Source organism: Macrotis lagotis, chromosome 2 (assembly GCF_037893015.1).
Source record: "Macrotis lagotis isolate mMagLag1 chromosome 2, bilby.v1.9.chrom.fasta, whole genome shotgun sequence".
NCBI classification, from domain to species: Eukaryota; Metazoa; Chordata; class Mammalia; order Peramelemorphia; family Peramelidae; genus Macrotis; species Macrotis lagotis.
In genome coordinates, this window is record NC_133659.1 from 69420810 (window position 1) to 69443446 (window position 22637).

Consider the following 22637-nt stretch of genomic DNA (forward strand, 5'->3'; position numbering starts at 1 on the left):
TAACTAAAGAGGGAATGTGTTGTGCTAGACTGCATATTATTTTTAAAACTAAGCAAGCTAATTATTTTATTTTTTTGGGGGGAAGGGGTCTGATTGATTGGGGTTGGTAAAAGGAAGATATTGAGGGCAGAGCCAAGATGGTGGCATGAGAACAAGTTTTCCCAGGAGCTCTTTCCCAAAAAATTTCCAAAACCTCAAAGTTATGACTATAACTAAATTTTTGAGAGACAGAAACCATGGAAATATCTAGTGAGGCAATTCTATAGTCTAAGGTAACCTGGAAGATGGTGGGAAGATTCTGTTCCATGGGGGTTGGAGGGGCAGCAGCACAGCTAGGATCACCCACCAGAAGGAAGGAGTTCCAATTTTCCCAAAACAGCCTGCAGGGTGCCTGGATCCCTGGAGCTCCAGCTCCTGGCAGCAGAAGTCATTTACTGATCTGCCAACCCAGGTAACACCAAGCACAACTCAGATCAGCAGGCAGAACCTCTGACAGAGCAAGCATGAAGCCCACGCAAGCATGGTCCTCCTCGGTATGGCCACAGCCCTCAGCACAGTCCAGATCCCAGGAAATGGAAGCTGCCCACAGAGCTTCCCAGCAGGGAGCCACCCAGCAGCTGCTTCTAGAGTGCTTAGCCCATACAAGGTAAGGGAGCAGGGGAAGACTGTTGAGGCTTGTCCTCTGTCTCTGGGACAGGACTCTGGGGCTTTGACCATATTCAGACCCTGGTCACAGTCTGGGCCCCCATACTATCATAGAGCAGGGGCCCTCCTCATTGCCCTGGAGCAGAGGAGTGTGCTTGTGGTCATCCACAGGCACACAGACAAGAGAGCAGTGCGAGCCTCTCATAAGACCATGAAAGAACAGAGGTCCTTGAAGGGATGTCCCAATAATACTCAAAATCTCAGGAAGCACCCCAAAACCTGGCACAAGATGGGGAAATGAGTAAACAGAAAAATGAGACCTGACCACAGACAATTACTCTGGTCCCATGGAGAATCAAAACACACACTCAGAAGATCACAAAGTTTCTGCATCTAAAGCCTCCAAGAAAAATAGGAGTTGGACTCAGGCTATGGCAGAGCTCAAAAAAGAGTTTGAAAATCAAGTAAGAGAGGTAGAGGAAAATTGGGAAGAGAAATGAGAGATATGCTAGAAAAACATGAAAACCAAGTCAATATCTTAGACAAGGAGATTCAAAAAATGCTGAAGAAAACAACAAGTTAAAACCAGTTTAGGTCAAATGGAAAAAGCAGTCGACACTATTAATGAGGAGAAGAATACTTTAAAAAGCAGAACTTGCCAGATGGAAAAGGAGATAAAGCTCTCTGAAGAAAACAACTCCTTCAAATGTAGAATGGAGCTAAAGGAAGCTAATGACTTTGCGAGGAATCAAGAAATGATAAAACAATACCAAAAGAATGAAAAACTAGAAGAAACCGTGAAATATCTCTCTGAAAAAAACAAATGACCTGGAAAACAGATCCAGAAGAGACAATTTAAAAATTATTGGGCTACCTGAAAGTCATGATCAGGAAAAGAGCCTTGACTTCATTTTTAATGAATTTCTACACAAAAATTGCCCTGATATCCTAGAGACAGAGAGTAAAATAGAAATTGAGAGAATCCACTGTTCTCCTCTGGAAAAAGATCCCCCCCACCACAAAAAATACCTCCCCAGGAATATTACAGCCAAGTTTCAGAACTGCCAAGTCAAAGAGAAAATACTACAAGCAGCCAGAAGGAAACAATTCAAAGTCAGGATCACACAGGACTTAGCAGCAGCCATACTGAGGGCTTGTAGGGCTTGGAATATGATATTCCAGAAGGCAAAAGAGCCTGGAATGCAACCAAGAATCAATTACCCAGCAAAACTGAACATCCTCTTCCAGGGGAAAAGATGGACTTTCAGTGAAACGGGAATTTCAAATGTTACTGTTGAAATGAGCAGAGCTGAACAGAAAGTTTGATCTTCAAGTACAGGTCTCAGGTGAAACAAAGAGAGGGTGGACAAGAAGGGTAAATTATGAGGGATTTAATGATGATGAACTGCGTGTATTCCTGCATGGAAAGATGATACTGAAAATACTCATGAGCATTCTCATTTATGACAGTAGTTAGAAGGAGCATATATAGACAAGGCACAGAAGAGAGATGAATTTGAAAGTATAATATATTGTAAAAATAGAGTCAATGGGTGCAAAGGGAATGTACAGGGAGAAAAGGAAAGGAGAGGTAGAATAGGTTAAGATATTTCATGTAGAAGAGTCAAGAAATAGCTTTTGCAATGGTATAGAAGGGGGGAAGGTGACGGGGAATGAGGGGAGTCTTTATTCTCATTGGAAATGGCTCAGAAAGGAAACAACATATGTACTTAAATAGAGCACAGAAATCTAGAAGAAAGAGAAAGGGGATGGGAGAAGGGGGACAAGGGAAGGGAGGGGGGATGTGGGTGACAGAGGAGGGGGTAGATCATAGGAGAGGAATAGTTAGATTTTCTTTTTACTTTTAGCAAGGTGGTGGGATTGGATGGTCTGTCCATGACTATGGGGCTGGGTGGTTGCTGGGTCTCTGGGGTGGAATGTAGTCTGGGGGCCCCTGGCCCCAGGGCCAGTGCTCTGTCCACTGTGCCACTTGGTTGCCCCACAGTAAATTTTTGAAGAGGGACAGAGTGAAAAGAGAGAGAAAGTATAAAAAATGGGAAGTGGGGAGGAATGGATGGAGGGAATTATAATCAGCAACAGCAACTATGGAAAAATATGGAAGTAACTTCTCTGATGTACTTATTATAAAGAATGCAATCCACCCCAAAGACAGATCTGATGGTATTTGAACCCAGACTAAAGCACATTTTTTTCTTTTTTTTCACTTTATTTCTTGTGAGGTTTTTTTATTTTTGTGGGGGGATGTTTATTCTTACAACAAGACTTTTAGTAAAGTGTAAATAAATAAAAGTATAAATTAAAATAAAAAAGACAAATATTTATTGATAAAAAATAAAATTAAATTTAAAAAGGTAAGATACTGGTTATATCTACCCAAATACTATAAAATCAATGAAGTGTCCTGATAATAGTAAAAGACATAAACATATCTTATAGTAGCTATGAAAGGCAACATGAATCAATAATGTTAGAAAAGCTAAATAAGCCTCAATTTATTTGGGCCTTATTCAGGTCCTTTTTTTTTTAATTTGGAGAGATGTAAAATTTCTGGTTCATTTTTGAACTCATTTTTTTCTATTATTGATACCTTACTAATTTGAACAATGACAAGGAAGGAGAAGAAGCGTGCACTCAATGTTTTATAGAAAGCAACTGCTACTTCCATTACAATTTTCATGCATCTAGAGTCCTGCACAGTACTGGGGGCACAATGAAAGTATTTAATAAATGCAAATTTACTGAGGCAAAGCTAAAGAATGGTGGCAGGAGAAAAGAGAAGTCTATGTGTCTATGCTGGGCTTAAGTTATGTAAACAAAAGTAGTCTCAAAAAAACCATTTGCTCCCCTTTTACAACTCTGGGTTCTCAAAAAATGAACCTAGGAGTGTAAAATTCTATGACTTCAAGTGAAACTGCATTGGATGACTGACATCAGATATTAAAAGTTGAATTCGCCTTTGAAAAACTTCACTAGAGAAGTCTAAATCTTTTCATTTAATGTCAGTCCCCAGAACTGCAAATTCAGGATAGAGCCTGATGAGGGATAAATTTAGCAACTTAATTTTGGGGTTGGATTTAATTTTACAATTGAGAGATACCATTTCTTTTTTTTTTAATTTTTTTTTGCAAGGCAGTGGGGTTAAGTGACTTAACCAAGGTCACACAGCTAAGTAATTATTAAATGTCTGAGGCGAATTTGAACTGAGGTTCTCCTGACTCCAGGGCCAGTGCTCTATCCACTTCACCACCTAGCTGCCCCGAAAGATACCATTTCTGTTAGACCATACGAATTTTCTCACAACAGAATAAAAATACCAAAGTGCCAAAGAAACAAAGCTTTAAAAGCCTAAGTAAATCAGAAAAATTAAATTCCAGGTACCTTAGAGAAACTTATGATCAATCATTCAAAGAAGCAATACTGCTTTACTATATGGCAAAAACTATGACATTAAGATCCTTCTTGGGTTTTATATTCTATTTGGCACTGACAAATTACACTAGTAGGCAGTGAAAAACACTTCTATTCTCATCTCAACTTAGTCACTTATAGTTACTTGTGATTTAGACAACCACTGAGTAGGAAATATTTATGTGTGAAAAATGTAGTAAATCAAAGCTTAGCTGACTTGTGTTTGCCTGTTTCCATTAAAACTATAAATTGAAATTTATAGGTCTAAAAGACTTACTTTTATTCACCTGTTACTTATCATCTGATTTCTTTTATTCAATAAACAAAGAAAGGAAAGAAAAAAATTATCCTTGATAGGAACAAGAAAGATTTCTACGTATGTAAATAATAGCAATTCATGTTATCTTAAATATCAATGGTAAATAAGACAGCTTATCCCATTTATTTTCTCTAAATACTTTAGAACAATTTAATGAGATTTTCCTTTTTGTTCATTGAAGAGAAGTAAAATCAATTTTGTCTTATTAAAGCATTATTCACTAATATATTTGCCAAATCAACTGATCAGATGAAATATCAATAATTTTCATCAACAGCTCTGCTGAAAATATGCTAAATTTATACATATAATAAATATAATTTGGGGCAACTTAATAGTTAATGAAGAACATTTCTAATTTTTAATCAAAGAAGAAAATGTTTTTAGTCAAACAAATTTCTCACATATAAAAAGGCCATTATTGGACTACTTAACAGTAATAAAAGAAAAAAAATCAGAAAGCTAACATTTTCCTTACAATATACCAACCTTTTGCTACTAAGGCAGTAGTAGAATGTATTTCAGGGATTTTGAGTTCTATTATAGGTTTCATCATTATTTGATACCTGTATCACAATAAAACAAAATGCTTAAGATAGATGTATTGATATTCCATTATTATTCAACTGGTTTCTTCTTATCCACTTGTTTCTATTTAATCATCTCATTCCTGTCATTTATATTGCATGATAGGTAAAAGCCATGTTTATATCTTCCTCTTGACTTCTATTTACATGATCTTAATCAGTAAAGATCACCTTGGTTATCATTAATAGATGAGGAAATCAGGATGAGCGGGAATAATACAATAAAATTTAAGAATCATTTTGCTGCAAAAAAAAAAAATCAGGCAACTTCTGTCCACTGAAGCATTTCAACTTATGATATAATGAGCAGTACTTATTTATTTCATGGTAGGTGGAGCAATGGATAATGTGCAAGGCTAAGTACTTTTACAAATATTATAAAAAATATTTACAAAATGATCATCACAACAATCCTTTAAGGGAGGTGCTATTATTCCCTGTTTTCAATACAAGAAACTGAAACAAAGACTGAGACTTTTAATGTACTCAATACTCTCCCCCCATCAAAACCTACATTTTTGTCTTCAGAATTATTCTAATGAATTTTACTTTTAAAAAGGTAGAGCAACAAAGCTATCATGTCTAATGAACATCAACACAAACATATTAAATAACATATTAACAAAGAAACCAAAGTAACAAATCAGGAAAAATATACAACATGGCCAGGTTGGATTTATACCAGAGAATTAGGATAAGTAGAAAAATTGTAAGCATAAAAGACTATATTAATAACAAAAAGAGTACATTACATGCCTATATTAATGGAATGAAAAAAGTCTAAAACCAAAAATTTTTGAAAATATTAAAAATTATGGAACAAATGGATCTTTTTTTAATATGGAAAGAGTGCCCCTCGAAAATTAAGAACCAGCAAATATAAGAAAAAGAGTCATTCAATAATAGATGTATCATCAAAGGACATGAATGAGCAGTTCTCATAGGAAAATCAGATCAATCATAATATTAAGACCCACTTTATATCACTATTAGTAAAAGAAATGTACATTAAAACATTCTGAGGTTCTGCCTCACACCCATCAGACAGGTAAAGAAAACAAAATCAGCAAATAATTAACTGTTGAAAGGGCTGAGTGAGGACAGGATAACTAATGCATTGTTGGTGTAGGTAAGAATTTGTCCAGTCATTTTATAAAACAATTTGTAACTTTGTCTCTAAAATCACTAACCTGTGAATATTCTTTTACCTAGAAATATACAAAGACATAAAAGAAATTACCTACATACACAAAAATATTCATAGCAGTACTATTTTTGTTGTATCAAAGAATTTGAAAATAAGGAATAGATATCAATTGGGAAATATTTGAACAAATTATGGTATATGAATATAATTATTTTTACAATACAAGAAATGACAAGTGACAGATCTAGAGAATTGGGTAAGGTCTAAAATTGAGAGGATAAGGAAAAATTTTAATAGAACATTCTAAAGACATCTTTGAAAAACTTAAGAACTCTAATGCAATAAACAACCATAACTTCAAAGGAATAAGCTTCCCAGCTACTGAAAGAGAAAACAGACCAGAGGTGGAGAACAAGATTTATATTTTCCAGTCATGGGCAACATGGGGATGTGTTTTGTGAGTTCTGTTTTAATAAGAGAATTTTTTTTAAATTGCGGAAATTTAAGGGAAAAAATCTGTAAATGACAAAAAAAAATGGGAGGAGTAGGTAATGTTAAAGTATACATAGTAAAATGTATCTTTAAAAATAATTATAAGAGCTCCAACATTAAGAGCTTAATTGAGATAAAGTAGCCATTCCAATTACCTCAGAAACTATATGGCAAACAACATTTTTGAGTTTTTGACTGGTATCTTTTATTTGTATATGAATGAAACATTTATCAAGAGTTTATTATGAAAAAAAGTTAAAAAAAAATTTATTATGGGAGAGTTAGGTGGAGCAGTGAATAGAGCACCAGCCCTGTAGTCAGGAGTATCTTTGTTCAAATCCAAACTCAGACACTTAATAATTGCCTAGATGTGTGACTGTGGGCAAGTCACTTGACCCCACTGCTTTGTAAAAACTAAAAACAATTAATCAATTAATTAAATAGAAGAGTTTATTATGTACAAAATATTATGCTAAGCAATGGAGATATAAACAGAAAAGAAAGACATTCTGCTTTCAAAATCATATTCTAATATGGAAAATCACGATCAAGTTTATAAAATTTTTAAAATAGCATTAAAAATGCACAGAAGAGAATGGAAGTGAAGAGGAAGACAAAAATAACCAGGACAGAATTGGAACTAGCATGCTAAATTTATTACATACTTTTTTTTTAGGGTTTTTTTTTTTGCAAGGCAAATGGGGTTAAGTGGCTTGCCCAAGGCCACACAGCTAGGTAATTATTAAGTGTCTGAGACCTGATTTGAACCCAAGGTACTCCTGACTCCAAGGCCGGTGCTTTATCCACTACGCCACCTAGCCGCCCCTATTACATACTTTTAAAAAACCCAGCTTGAACTTATATAACAGAACTACAATTTCAAAGACAATCACCTTTCTTTTTACTATGGAAATATTCCTATTTTTCAAATGCAGAGTTACAAAATAAAATATGTCATCAATGATGAAAGTGAATTTGGTAATGAAGGCATATGGTGGATGGCACAATATGGCAGATAAAAGAGAATTCAGTTAACTAGGAAAAATGGGACACTGACAAGATGCAATGAAGAGAATTTTTTTCTCTTTAATAAAATGTGATTCAAACACAGGATCAGGAGAGAAGGTGGTAAGAATTTTACAGTCATACTGAAGGGGAAATACGAAGTGTGAATAAACTTGTAGATAAAACTGGTATTAATATTCTATTTTGGATATGGAAGTAAAAAATGCATCTGCAGGCCATGTTAGCAGGTTAAACACTTTAGCTGATGGGGAGAGAAGGCCAATGGTAGCAGTAATCAGGAAGGGCTTATGCCGAGGGGAAAAATAAGCAATTGCTATTTCTACAGATTATCTTCACAAGGAAACACCTTAGTGGATGAGGGAAGGCAAAGGATAAGAAAATCAAAGGAGGGAAATCATTAATTAAAATATTTTACCAAAGATCACATGAAATATCTGATTTCTTACCAATTAATAGTTTTAATACATATATGAGAAACATTAAGATGTTGGTTATGGAAAAACAGGAATCAAGTATAGATAGTCTCAGATCCTCTGGATATTTTGAACTTCACTTCAAGGTTCTCAGTTACTATCTAAAGAGCAGTTGGCTTTGCACTACACTACTCAGGGAAACAAAGGCCTGGCCTAATCTAAAAGAATTATTTCAAAAATCTATAAAATTGAGGAAAAATTTCCCCCAAATGTGTGACCTTACCCACAAATCAATTGATTGATAATATGTTAAATGAAAGATATTTCAAGGGAGCCATGATCCCCTAAGAATTTATCTATATCAGACAAATACTATTCATTTTTATCTCATTTAGAATTTCTTGGCAATGATAAAGCTTATAACCTATTTATAACTGTCTATGCAGTAAGACTCATTACAATTTTCCAATTCAATCTCTCCAGAAAAATTCACTACTAGAGATGTCACTCTGTGTGCTTTAGGTCATCTTCATTTTCTGTTTAGTATTATACTTTCTGTTTAGTATTACTGAAGCAATGTAGCTGTCCACCTACCACTTGCACTCTTTCAGAGACAGAATTTATTAATGTCCTTTACTCCTGTTTCTGGAATCCTTTGATGATTATGTGCTGTAGAATGCTTACTTATATACTAGGTCCTCTTACTGGATTCCACATATTTGGTTCTTCTGAGATAGAGATGCTCCACATCAAACCACCATTAGCATTTCATCAAGGGAAGTCTGGAATTTACTTAAGGGCATTGCCATTTCTCAAAAGTAATCCAGTTCACTCTTCTTTTCAACATTAGGTCAAACATTATCCTATCTGCACCAAATATATACATACAGAGTTTAAAGGACATCTTGAAAAAATAAATGCTTTATTCTCACTAAGTCAAACTTCTATGAATGGATAAAACCAGAAAAAGCTAACAAAAAAGTATCTAAAAATTAAATTTTTTCAGTAAATATTGTTTGACAGGACTAAATGGAAAGAGATTAATGCCAAGAGCCAGAGTTATAATAAAAAAATTATCCATAAACTATGATGCAGTAACATCTCATTAGAGAAAAGGAATGGAGGTTTAAATCAGTTGAGAAACAGTGTAGCAAGCTATCCAAGTAAACAAAGTCACTCCAAGGACATTCAAAAGTAGTAATATAAGGATTAAGGAGGAAGAAAAATGGAAAAGTTTTACAAAGATCCTTGTAACATTATTTTTTTCAAGCACAATAATTCTTATCATTAGTGCTAGTATATTGGCACAATTTTTAAAATATATCCATAGGTTTCAGATTGGAAAAGGACCTAGCAATACCAGACTTCAAACTTCATTACAAAGAGGTAATCAACAAAATAATCTGGTACTGGCTAAGAAATAGAGGAATGGATCAGTGGAATAGAACTCAATGTTTAACAAACTAGGTCCATAACATCTCATACAATATATCAAGATATGGTCAAAATGGATAAAATGATTTAGACAGAGGGTGATGTCATAAGAAAATCTGAGGAGCATGGGAAAATCTACCTTTCCTCTCTGTAAAGGAACAGTTTGTGGCCAAACAGGACAAAGTATCACCAACAGTAAAAGCAATAATTTTGATTTCATAAAGTACAAAACTTTTAAACAAAACTAATGCAGCAAAATTCGAAGGAAAAACAGGAAAAGGGGGGGAAATTTTACACTATTTCTCTGATAAAGGTGTCATTTCTCAACTATGTATAGTGAACTGAGGCATACCTCAACTAATAAAGCATCAAAGAATATGAGAGTTATCAGAAGAAATTTAAGTTATTAATAATTACATAAACATGTTCTAAATCACTGACTAGAGAAACGCAAACTAAAATGAGTCTGAGGTTCCATCTCACATCTATTAGACTGATTACTTGACAAAAAAAAGCTAAATGATAAATGGTGGAAGGAATGTGGAAAAATTGGGACACTAATACTGTATTGCTGAATATCTGAATTGATCCAACCATTCTGGAGAACAATGTAGAACTATACTCAAAGAGCTATAAAACTGTGCACCTGCTTTGCCCTACCAATACCATTAAAATGTCTACATCCCAAAGAAATTTTTTAAAAAAGGTGGGGGAAAGGAATTATTTGTACAAAACTATTAAAAAGTTTTTTAGTGGTGGCAAATAATTGGAAATTGAGGGTATGCCTACCAAGTGGGAAATGGTTAACTAAGCAAGTTGTGGTAAATGATCATGATACAATACTATTGTGCCATAAGAAATAATGAACAAGATGCTCAGAAAAATCTGCAAAACTTATGTGAACCCTTGCAAAGTGAACGGAGCAGAACAAGAACACTGTACACAGTTATAACAATATTGTAACGATTAGCTACTCCGTTCAAAGTAATGGTCACATGGTTCAAGAGAATTCCAAAGGAATCATGGTGAAAATGCTATCCACCTAAAAAGAGAGAACTGATAAATTCTAAATGCCGATTGAAGCATACTTTTATTGGTCTATTTTGTGTTTCCTTTTTTTTCCTTTTGCAATATGGCTAAAATGGAAATAGGCTTTGCATGACTTCACATAAATAATATCAAACTCCTTAGTTTTCAAGGAAGGGAGAGAAGTAAAAGGGAGAGAAAACTGGGAACTCAGAATTTAAAAAAAAATAAAAGTTAAAAGCAAATATGCACTTACACATTTGAAAAGAAATAGAATGGCAGATAGTGTGTGTGTGCATACACACATATTTATAAAATTATTACTCTGCCCTAGACAAAATATAAATTGAACTTGTAGGAATGAGACTTTTAAAATATTTCTGGGTTTTCTGTTAAAATATTTTAATTAAAAATGGATTTTTTTCCTCTTTTAAAAATAAACTTTGAATTTTGTAATTCTAGAATGTAACCTTTAAAAAACAAAGGATAAGTATACCTTTTCATTCTAATAAATTTTTAAAATAATCTAAAATACTTCTATGGCAACTCTTTTTTATTAACCAAACTGGCATTTCAAATAGAAAAACTTCATAGGAAAAAGCATATCAAATACATACTTTTAAAGTTTTTGTTATAAAAAACTTAAGTCAATAATAAACATTTTCCCGAAATTATCATAAGCAAGGTACATTTAACTTCCTTCAATCTATTTTTTTCCTATTATAACTAAATTAAATGGCTAAACTTACTGAATCCCTAGGACAGCAAACTTTTCTCAATCCCCCTAAAAGCTAATGTCTTTTTTCTATGATTGCCTTCAATTTGAGATGTATATATCTATCTATATCTATATCTATATCTATATCTATATCTATATCTATATCTATATCTATATCTACATCTAATCTGTACAAAGTTGCTTGCAAGCTTCCCCCCCCTGCTACTACAATGTAAACTACTCTTGGAGAGAAGGGGATGAGTTTTATTGTTGTTTTTGCCTTTTTTGAACCTCACACATAGAAGGCTGTATTGCTTCTCAAACAGTGGCTCTGCAGGCTTCTCTCTCTCTGGTCATGTCTCCATTAGGGTTTCCCTTTCTAATTACTGATTTCCAACCTAGATCCTCCATTTTGCAAAGTCTATGTACAGTATCCATTTTCATTTCTAACCTGGTGCAGTCTGTCTTGCCAGATCATTTCTCCCCCTAGAATCAATGTCTCCCTCTCCTTTAAAATTTTCTTTTATGTGTGTTAGCTATCCACATAAGAATTTAAGCACCAAAGGGCAGAGATCATCACCCCTTTTTGGTCATTTGTGTCTCCTGTGCACAGTATATGGAACATAGCCAATGCTTAATAAATTCTCTTTTTATTATTCAATTATTATTCAATTATATATTATTCATGGGCAATAAACATAAGATACTTTTTGGCTAAGTGTTGCATATCAAAATTATTATGAAAAAGGACTTGTGGGGAATAAGTAAAAATCTGAGGTCAAAATGGTAGAAGAAATAAGAGAAAGGTATATTGAAATCTAAAGGAAACATTCTAAATGCCTTATATATGTGAAATCTTTAATTCTATGGGTAAAATGTTGAGAGGCTAGGAGTTATGATGGGGGGAGAAATCAAATCCAATTAACTATTCTTAGTCAGCTAACGGAAGCACAAAGACTTTTACTGAAACTTTGAGTTGCCATATAACCCAGATGAGGATAGTATACAATTCAAAACTCATTCAAAATCTTGGACAAAGATTAGTGCTGCTGGAAAATAAATGCCAAAAGCTAAGTGTTATTGCTGAGGAATGATGATGATGATAACTTCACCCATAACTTATATTCTTAACATCAGGGGAGAAATGTTATATCTCTAAAAAAAAAAACAAACTAGATTATCAGCATTTATCCACAAATGATTATAGTTTATATTATGTTTCAACTCAGTAAGCATGCAAATAGAATATTTTATTAACATCTCAGGCAGCTGGTTTGATGGTTTTCCCTTCAGTGCAGAAAAGATAAAAGTTAAACCATTTCTCTATTTCTTTCCACTTGATAAGAATGTTTGACTAAAAAAAAAATTGGCTTTCAAATTTTTAAAATACATATTAAGAAGATTAATCCTCTCTTTTTCAATTCTTGTCATTTACAAGTTTGTAGGAATATAATTTTTCCCTTCAAGACTTCTTTAGCTGCATCTCAGAAATTTTAATGTGTTGTTTATTATTATAATGTGGGGTGGAACCAAGATGAAGGCATGAAGGCAGGAATTCCCAAAAACTTTTACCTCAAAAAACTCCAATAGCCTCAAATTATAACTCTAGCCAAAATCTAGAGGGGGAGAACCCACAGAAGGACTGAATAATACAATTTCTCATCCAAGACAACATAGCTGCATGGTGGTGGTGGCAGCAGCAGCAGCAACACAGCTGGGCAGGGCACCTAAGTCCATGGTAGAGGGACTGGTTTAATTAATCATCAGGGACACCAGGAAGGGGTGGTGAGAGAACTCTGCAGCAACGGAGTACTGAGTGAGCTCCAGCCTCAGAGCAGCCCTGGGATGAGAACTTAAGCAGGAGTCCATAGAGCCATCCAGCACATCCAGAGCTCTCAGCCTACAGATGCTAAGGGGGTTGGGGGAAACTGCAGAGGTCTCTCTGCTTTCCTGGGAGCAGGACTCAGCTGTTTGCCCACACTCAGATTCAGGTTGCAGTCTGGGCTCCCAATCACCATAGCCAAACAGGGATCATCCTTATAGTTCCAGGGCAGAGAGGAGGGCCTTAACACAGGCAAGAGAGCAGTCAGAGTCTCTCAAAAGACCTTGGAGGAATTAAAATCCCTGTGGATTATCCCCCCAAACCCCCAAAGTCTTGGAAGTATGGTAAATCAGTCATGGGCTGAGGAAATGAGCAAACAACATAAAAAGAAGAATCGGACCACAGAAAATTACATTGATCCCATGGAAGATCAAAATACATATTCAGATGATGCCAAAATCAAAGCTTCTGTATCTAAAACCTCCAAGAGAAACAGAAAATGGGCTCAGGCTATGGATGAGCTCAAAAAAGATTCTGAAAAGAAATTAAGGGAAACAGGAAAAATTGGTAGGAGAAATGAGAGTGATGCAGATAAATCATGAAAACCAAGTCAGCAACTTGGTGAAAGAAATAAAAAAAAATACAGAAGAAAATAACATATTAAAAACCAGTTTAGGTCCAACAGAAAAAAGCAATACAAAAGGCAAATGAGAAGAATGTCTTAAAAAGCAGAACTGGTCAGCTATAAAGGAGATAAAAAAGCTCTCTGAAGAAAATCACTCCTTCAAATGCAGAATGAAACTAAAGGAAGCTGATGACTTTATGAGAACTCAGGAAAGAATAAAATCATACTAAAAAAAACAAAAATTAAAGAAAACGTGAATTATTTCATTGGAAAATCAACTGACTTAGAGCCATTTTTCAAGAAATAATGCAGCAAAATTGCCCTGAGATTCTAGGAGAAGGTAAAATAGAAATTGAGGGAATTCACGGGTCACCTCCTTGAAAGAAATCCCAAAAGAAAAACTTCTAGGAATATTATAGCAAAACTCCAAAACTCCCAACTCAAAGAGAAAAAACTAAAAGCTGCCAAAAAGAAACAATCCAACTACCATGGCTCTATAGTAAGGATTACACAGGATCTGGCAGCATATACATTAAGGGTTTATAGGGATTGGAATAGGATATTCCACAAGGCAAAGGAGCTTGGTTTACAACCAAGAATCAACTACCCAGCAAAACTGAACATCCTCTTTCAAGGGAAAAGATGGATTTTCAGTGTAACAGGGGACTTTCAAACTTTCCTACTGAAAAAACCACAGCTAAACAGAAATTGATCTTCAAGTACAGGACTCTGGTCAACCAGGGGGTGGATAAGAAGGACTAACTATGAGGAACTCAATGATGTTGAACTATTTGTATTCCTGCATGGGAAGAAGATACCAATAATTCATATAAACCTTCTCATTCATAAGAGTAGTTAGAAGGAACATATACAGACAAGGTACAGGAAGGAGCTCAATATAATGGCATAATATAGTAAAAAGATGGAGTCAAAGGGGGATAAAGGCAAGTATTGGGAGGAAGAGAAAGGAGAGGAAGAAGGGGCTCAAGAAAAAGCTTTGACAATAGAGTGGAATAGGGGAAGGCAAGGGGGAATGAGTGAGCCTTCATTCTCATCATGAATGGCTCAGAGAGGAAATAACACACACACTTAATAGGATATAGAAATCTATCTTACCCTAGAGAAAAATGAGAGGAAAGGGATGGAATAAAGGGGGAATGGGGGGAAAGGGAAGGGGGGGGAGTAGGTGACAGAAGAGAAGGCAGATTGTGGGAGAGGGTACTCAGGTACAATATACTTCTGAACAGGGAGGAGAAAGAGAATGGAATAGATGAGAGTGGGGAGGAATACAGCAGAGAGAAATACAGCTAGTAATAGCAACCGTAGGAAAAATATTGAAGCAACTTCTCAGGTGGCAATGATGGGGAAGGCAACTCATCCCAGAGAAAGAGCCACTGGAATCTGAGCACAGACTGAAGTACATTTTTCCCCCTCTCTCTATTCTTGAGTTTTCTCATCTTTTTTTGGAGGGGGGAGGGGGTTTATGATTACTGTCACAACAAGATTATTGTAATAATATAAATATACACACACAAAAAAGAAAAAACTAATTTTATTTCACACATTTACTGTTTCCATGATTTTTCTTTGACCATCATAATATTTAAGATGTCTTTGTTTTAAACCTAAATTTGGATATTTTTTGCATGCGCGCACGTGTGTGTGCATGTGTGCGCTCCTTGAAGTGATTATTAAAATTAAAAAGTATCTCAAAAGTGATATACAATTATATATGTATTATACACATAGAATTTTATATGTATGTGTTTTATATATGTATTTATTGTATATGTATATTTGTACATTGTATATTTATGTATTTATATGTAACATACACACACACACACACAAATATATATATATATATATATATATGTATGAATAGATATACAATTAATCTGAGAAGAATCCCCTGGACTCTGCCCCTCTGAAGTCATTCAATATTTTTAAAATTCCTCCACTGGAAGTTTATTCCATTAAAATTGTTAGATGAATTTTCTTACATCAGGATAAATGCAAAGGAAGCAGAGTCTATATAATAAAAAAGAATACTATGAAAGTTAATTTACTTGTTCAATTTTATACAAAACAGCCTACCAAAGAACTATTTCACAAGAGTTAGAAAAAAAAATAACAAAATTAATATGGAAGAATAAAAGATCCAAAAGAAAAAGGGAAAAATAATGATAAGCAACTGGCCTACCAGCATGAGATTTTAAAGTATATTTCTACTTCAATTGTATTTCTTATAAACAACATACTATTGAATTCCAGTTTTAAGCCACTCTGCTATCCACTTCCATTTTATGGCTGAGTTCATCAATTCATGTACACAGTTCTGTTTTTGTCTTCTCCTTCTCCCTCTCCCTCTCCCTCTCCTTCCCTCCCTCCTCAAAAGTGGAAGCAAAAGCTTCCAACTACTACCACTTTAGACAATCTGCCCTCTCTTTCAACAGCTCCACTCCACCCTTATCTCTCAAGATTCCTACTTCCTGGTAGGGTGAACTAGATTTCTCTACTCCATTGAGTAAATATGTATTATTTCCTGTTTGAGCCAATCATTATATTCATAATCATTATCTTCCTCTGAAGCATTTATCTCATTCTTCATCTCCCTTCAGCCTTCACCATGGATCCCTCTTTCTCATCCTTTCATTTTATTTTTTTGAAATCAGTCCATCACAGTCACCTCACAATCATGCCCTTTGTCTATGTTTCTTACTAAGAGGTGCCTTAATAATGATGACAATAGTTCTTAAATGTGTAGGATTTTCCAATATATGCATGATGCAAACAGTTTAACCTTACTGATTCTTATGCAATTTCTTTTAAATATTTATCATTTTACGCTTCTCTTTAGTCCTGTAGTTGAAGTTCTAATTTTCTATTTAGCTCTGGTCTTTTCATCAGGAATGCTTAAAAGTCCTCTATTTCATTAAATACCCACTTTTACCCATTAAGGATAATACTCAATTTTGCTAGGTGGAATATCATATTGTAAACGCTTTAATCTTGATTTATGCTGATTTCTGGCTCCATAAAATTTGAATTCATTTTATCTGCGGAGGTACATTGCTTGCAGTATTTTGTCACTGACTTAGGAGGTCTGGAATATGACTATAATATTCCTGGAAGTTTTCATTTTGGGATTCTTTTAGGAGGTGATGATTATTTCCATTTTTATTTTATTTTCTAGTTCCTGGATATCAAGGTAGTTTTCCTTAATTTCTGGAAAGATCCTGTCCAAGTTTTTTTTTTATTTTTTTACAAGGCAATGTTGTTAATTGATTTATTTGTCCAAGGTCACAAAGTTAAGTAAGTATTAAATGTCTAAGGTCAGCTTTGAAATCAGATCCTCCTGACCACTGCACCACCTGGCTGCCTCTAAGCTTTTTTGTTTTTTTAAATATGGCTTTTAAATAGTCCAACAATTCTTAAATTATCTCTCCTAAATCTATGTCCAGGTCAGTTGCTTTTCCAATGAGATATTTCACATTTTCTTCTATTTTTTCATTCTTTTGATTTTGTTTATTGTTTATTTCTCAAGGACTTATTAACTTCCATTTGTCAAATTCTAATTTATAAAGAATTATTTTCTTCATTGAACTTTTGTACCTCCTTTTTCATTTGGTCAATTCTACTTTTTAAGGAGTTTTTTTTTCTTTCAATGAATTTTTCCATGTGACCAATTCTGTTATTTAAGAAGTACTTCTCTTCAGGGAATTTTTGTATATCTTTTGGTTTTTAAGAAGTTTTTAATCTTCATTGGATTTTTGTGCCTCTTTTAAGTTTTACTATTTAGTCCATTTTAAGGCATTATTTTCTTCAATATTTTATGTGTGTACCTCCTTTTCCAAGCTATTAACTCTTTTTTCAAAATTTTTCTTGTATCACTCTCATTTTTTCCCTGATTTTTCCTTTAATTTTCATATTTGGTTCTTAAAATCTTTTTAAAATTCTTCAAGAAATTTATTTTGGGTCTGTAAGCAATTCATATTTTTCTTTTGAAGATTTCCATGTGGTTGTTTTAACTTCATTATCATATTTCTGAGTTTCTGTCTGATGTTCCCTGTCATCATAGTAATGTACTATGATCAGGTTCAATTGTTAATTTCTCCAAATTATCTCTTATCTTTATGTTGGGTTTTGCTTTTAGGGTAGAGGAGGCATTGTCCCAAACCAGGCTTGTCTGGCTGCTATTTTTAGAGCTAGCTCTAGGGGTTTGTAAATTTTTAGCATGCTCTAATCATTGCTCTCCTGGTCTGTGCCCTTAATTTTTACCAAGGAAGGGACCTTGCTCCCTGTAGCCATGGCCTGTGCTGCCTGAATTGTACTTGCCCACCATCACCTTAGTGAGAAAAACTTTTTTTTGTTCAACTGATTATTTTAATTTGTTTCCAATTACATGTTATGAAAGTTTTCAACATTCATCCACATGCATATTTTTAAGTTACATAATTTCCTTCCACCCTCCCCTCAGTGGCAAACAGATGAATATTGTACATACACATTTATGTTTAACATGCTTTCAAATTAGTCATTTTTGGTATGAGGAATTAGGATTAAGGGAAAAGAAAGAAAACCATGAGATAGGAAAGAAAAATACAGGAGGAATTTTAAAATTTTTTTTAAAAACGAATGTAGTATTCATTCAGATTCTCTAGAGTTGTTGGTTTTGTTTTTCTTCCTCTGGATAGCATTGTCTAAAGCATGTCTCCTAGGGTTATTTTAGCATAAGAAAGACTTTTACTGCTAACCTAAGTTTTCCTGAATTGGAAAATGTGTTGCTGTTGATGCTGCTCCAGAATTCAATTTGAGTTGTTATTTTAGAGTTATTTGGAGGGGATTTGAGAGAGCTCATCTGGGTACTTTTCTATTCTACCATCTTGGCTCTGGCTCTCCTTGTCTCATTTTTTTTTCCAACAGGGTTGCTTGACTAACAAAAGACACACACACAAACACTCTCTCTCTCTCTCTCTCTCTCTCTCTCTCTCTCTCTCTCTCTCTCTCTGTCTGTCTCTCTCTCTCTCTCTCTCACAGGACAGATGACACAATAGAGTCAGAATCCAAAAGGATCTTGTCAGAATAAAGCAAATTTGTTAAGAATTAAAACTAGAGAATTATTTGTAATGCCTTACACTTTCTTACAACCAAAAACAATAATGTCAGAAGTATAAAATGAGGAAAGCACACAGTGGGATAAAAGGAATACTAAAAACAATCTGGGAATGCAATATAAATTACAATGGGATGTGGAAGCCAAAAATTTTACTGAGATCTTGGGCTACATTGAGAAAGACCATTTCCCTGAACAGGGAAGTTGAGTTCCAGTATACTCTGTCCTTATCAAACCTAATGTTGAGTACTACATTTGGGTCTAATTTTATTTTATATTATTATCATCATCATCATGTTTTTATTATTAATATTATTATTATTTTGCAAGACAATGGGGTTAAATGGCTTGCCCAAGGCCACACAGCTACGTAATTATTAAGTGTCTGAGGCCAGATTTGAACTCAGGTACTCCTGACTCCAGGGCCGGTGCTCTATCCACTGTGCCATCTAGCCGCCCCATAATTTTATATGGGCATTAATTGAATCAAGCAAAATTGAATAAGGGCATTAATAAGTGCTCAGAGGAAAACAGTGAAGATGATGAAGAGACTTTCATCTGTATCACATGTACATCACTGAAGGAAACGGGAATGATTAAAACAGAAAAGATTCAGTGGAAAATGAGACCAATCTTCAAGAATTTAAAGGGCTGTCATATGAAGGTGGGACTAAAATCATTCCATTTGTTCCCAGAAGGTATCATGGGTCAAAACTGAAAAAAGTTATTACTTCACCTACTAAACTGGACCCTTGATGGTATGTGATAATCTCTGTATTCTAACCCTTGATTTACTCTTTAATATTCAATAAAGAAGCTATTCCAGATTTTCTTATTCCCCATAAGAATCTATGCAACCCCCATTTTTCTTAGCAGAGAATCTAATTTAATTGGTTACTGAAAAAAGACACTTCACCCTGTGCTCTTTCTTTTCACCTGAACTTTAATTTTGTCATCAACAAAATGCTGAGTTTAGAACAGATCTCCTGAAGAGCATAAATCCTATAATCTAATGATCCAAATTCAAACACTCTGAATTTCTTTAACAGTCATTTGTTTAATTATTATACAAGGGGATATAAAATAAGTAATATGCATAGGTTCATGAATACAGTGGCAGGATTTTCAAGAGCAGTTAAATAAAGAGTACTCATATTCAAGTTTTATAAACACAAGTATATGTGTATATTATATATATAATACACACATACTTATATATAACATACACATACTTTAATGTAATTACTAAATAATAGTTGATTAGCATTAAAGGCATAGTGCATCTCCAATATAACATCTATCAGTATTTTAAATAGTATTGAAATTTAATGAGGCATATTTTCTTTTCTCTTACTACTCACCAATTCTCATACTACATAACCCACCCAAAACAGTTAAAAAAAAATACAGATACCACGAGTACTTACCCGCACAGCCAAAAGCCAAATGGTACCTAGAAGAAGGGCTGAATTTGACACAACACACATTTGCCTTGGCTTCAATACTCGCCACTGAATTGTCCAGATTGGTTGACCACAGTTTCACTAAGGATAATAAAAAAAGGAAAGAGGTAAAAAAGTAGATTAATACATTCAAAAATGCTTTTATAACCTGGAAAATCTGATAACTTTTTCTAATAGATCCTTGTGTGAACTAAAATCAGTTTATAATTATAGGACCAGATGTGTTTAAATCCAAAGAATGCCAAAAATAGCATGTTTGAGGGCAGCTAGGTGGCACAATGGCTAGAGAACCGGCCCTGGAGTCAGGAGGACCTGAATTCAAATTTGACCTCAAACACTTAATAATTACCTAGCTGTGTGACCTTGGACAAGTCACTTAACCCCATTGTCTTAAATTTAAAAAATAGCATGTTTGAATAAATGTATACTTTACTTTTAATAATCAAAAAAGATGAATACACAGTGGATATTAAAAGGCAGAATGTGCTATTTCACTATAGATGAGAATGAACTGAACAAGATGCTAGAATCATTTATTATATCAATCAATTTAGAATTCAATAGATGTTTTTATAATTTATCACAAAAAAGCTGGATAAGTAATTTTAGTATGCTTAAAGATAGGTGCTGAAATTTTTTTCCAAGCTAAAAAACAAAAATTCATTCATTGCAGGGGTGAATCCTGAGACTTTAAGGCCCAGAATAGCTATAAATATTAGGGCACAGGATACTTAATCAATCTAGGCTGAATATATATGGACAAGATCAAAGAAAGGTAAAAGGGGGAGATAAAGAGGATGAGTGAAAAGTCAGGCAAAAAGGGCAGTACTAATATACAAAAAAAACTCCTTTCCCTTTTTTTGATAGCTATAGTTCATATTCTCAGTTATGTCAAAGAATGTCCTTAAGAATTTACCTTGGCTGCTTTTAGTGGTCACTTCAATATTATAGTTATTTTCTTTGCTAATAAAACTTTATAATGTTAAAAGTAAACTAGAAAGGTACTGGTCTGAGTAAAATAATACTAGTAAAAGAAACTTAGAAGTAATATTTCCTGATGAATTATTTTGGGAACTACATGGTACATAAATACAAGAAAATAAATAACAAAAATAAATTAAATAATTATGCCATAGTATGAAAAATAAATAGAACACATTAATGAGGAACTTATACAATAATATTTTAAAAGCATAAATGTCCTCTAATATATCAATTATTAATTTTTTTACATAAATCTCCTACTTCATCCAAACTTTTTAAGTTCTTTGGATTTCTAAAGTCTTATCTTTAAAATAGCAGAAGGGCATGGTATTCTAGATGATTCCTAAGGTCATAATGATTTCTGTCTTTCATTTTTGAAGGTCACAACATCAGGGAGGTGTTGCCATAACAAACACATGAATTGGATTTGAGTGAGGGGGAAGCTGTGCTAAGTCACCAGGCTCACTTTCTCCTCCAGAGTTATCTGGGTCCAGTGGCCAGATCGGAATCAGGAAATGGCACTGGATGCCAGGCAATCAGGGTTAAGTGACTTGTCCAATATCACACAGCTTGTAAGAGTCAAGTATCTGAGGCTGGATTCAAACTCCCACTCTACTGACTCCAAGGTCAGTGTATGTCCTCTTTATTTAAATGCTCTAGAAAATTCTGCCTCTGGATTCATGAGACTATGCATATTACTTATTTTATATCCCTTTGGATAATAACTAGATAAATAAATGACTGGCAAAGAAATTTAGAATACTTGAATTTGGACCATTAGATTATAGAATTTATGATCTTCAGGAGAAGATCTTGAGATAGAAAAACTGTCAAAGATCTAATCTAACCTCAGCATTGCTAAGGTTATTTGATAATAAGAAAACTTGACTATATATATATATATATATATATATATATATATATATAATCCCCATTTAAGTTCCAATAGTGTATGACACCTTAGAGAAAACTGATCTTCAGATAAAGAAATATATATATATATAAAAATATAATTGTATTAAGAACTTTATTCATTAATTTTTTTTTGTCTGCAAAGGTTCAGCTCCTGATAAAATCAGTCTCTGAAGGGCACAGCTGATGGGGTAGATCACCACCCTATGAGAAGATTTAATTGCTGTTTAGAGTATAAACAGAATCTAAGGTGGGAAAGCCCTTACTCTGAGGGAGGGAACTCCTGTCTTAGAACTCCTCCAATAGAGTTTAAGATAAACCAGGCTGGAAAGGAGATCAGTCCAGAGAGGAACAGATAGAAATGCCTTCCCCATCCCAAACTGTTGGAGGCTGCTAAGTCTTATGATCAAACCTCATTCTCAGTAGGATGGGCTGAAGACTTTCAGCCTACATCCTCACTAAATATCTACTGATCAAGG

The 22637-nt window shown here is 34.2% G+C and overlaps 1 protein-coding gene across 6 annotated transcripts in view; it reads right to left on the bottom strand.

Annotated features, from left to right (window-relative positions):
- Positions 1 to 22637, bottom strand: part of COP1 (COP1 E3 ubiquitin ligase) — a 306374-nt gene that overhangs the window by 94563 nt on the left and 189174 nt on the right. For 2 of the 6 annotated variants that reach the window (XM_074222096.1, XM_074222101.1), the window contains one exon: positions 15856 to 20343. In XM_074222096.1, the coding sequence (XP_074078197.1) occupies positions 20153 to 20343 (191 nt within the window). In that variant the 3' untranslated portion in view covers positions 15856 to 20152. Of the gene's footprint in view, positions 1 to 15853; positions 20344 to 22637 lie in introns of those variants that run through there. The other 4 variants (XM_074222099.1, XM_074222100.1, XM_074222102.1 and 1 more) reach the window with 3 other exon arrangements.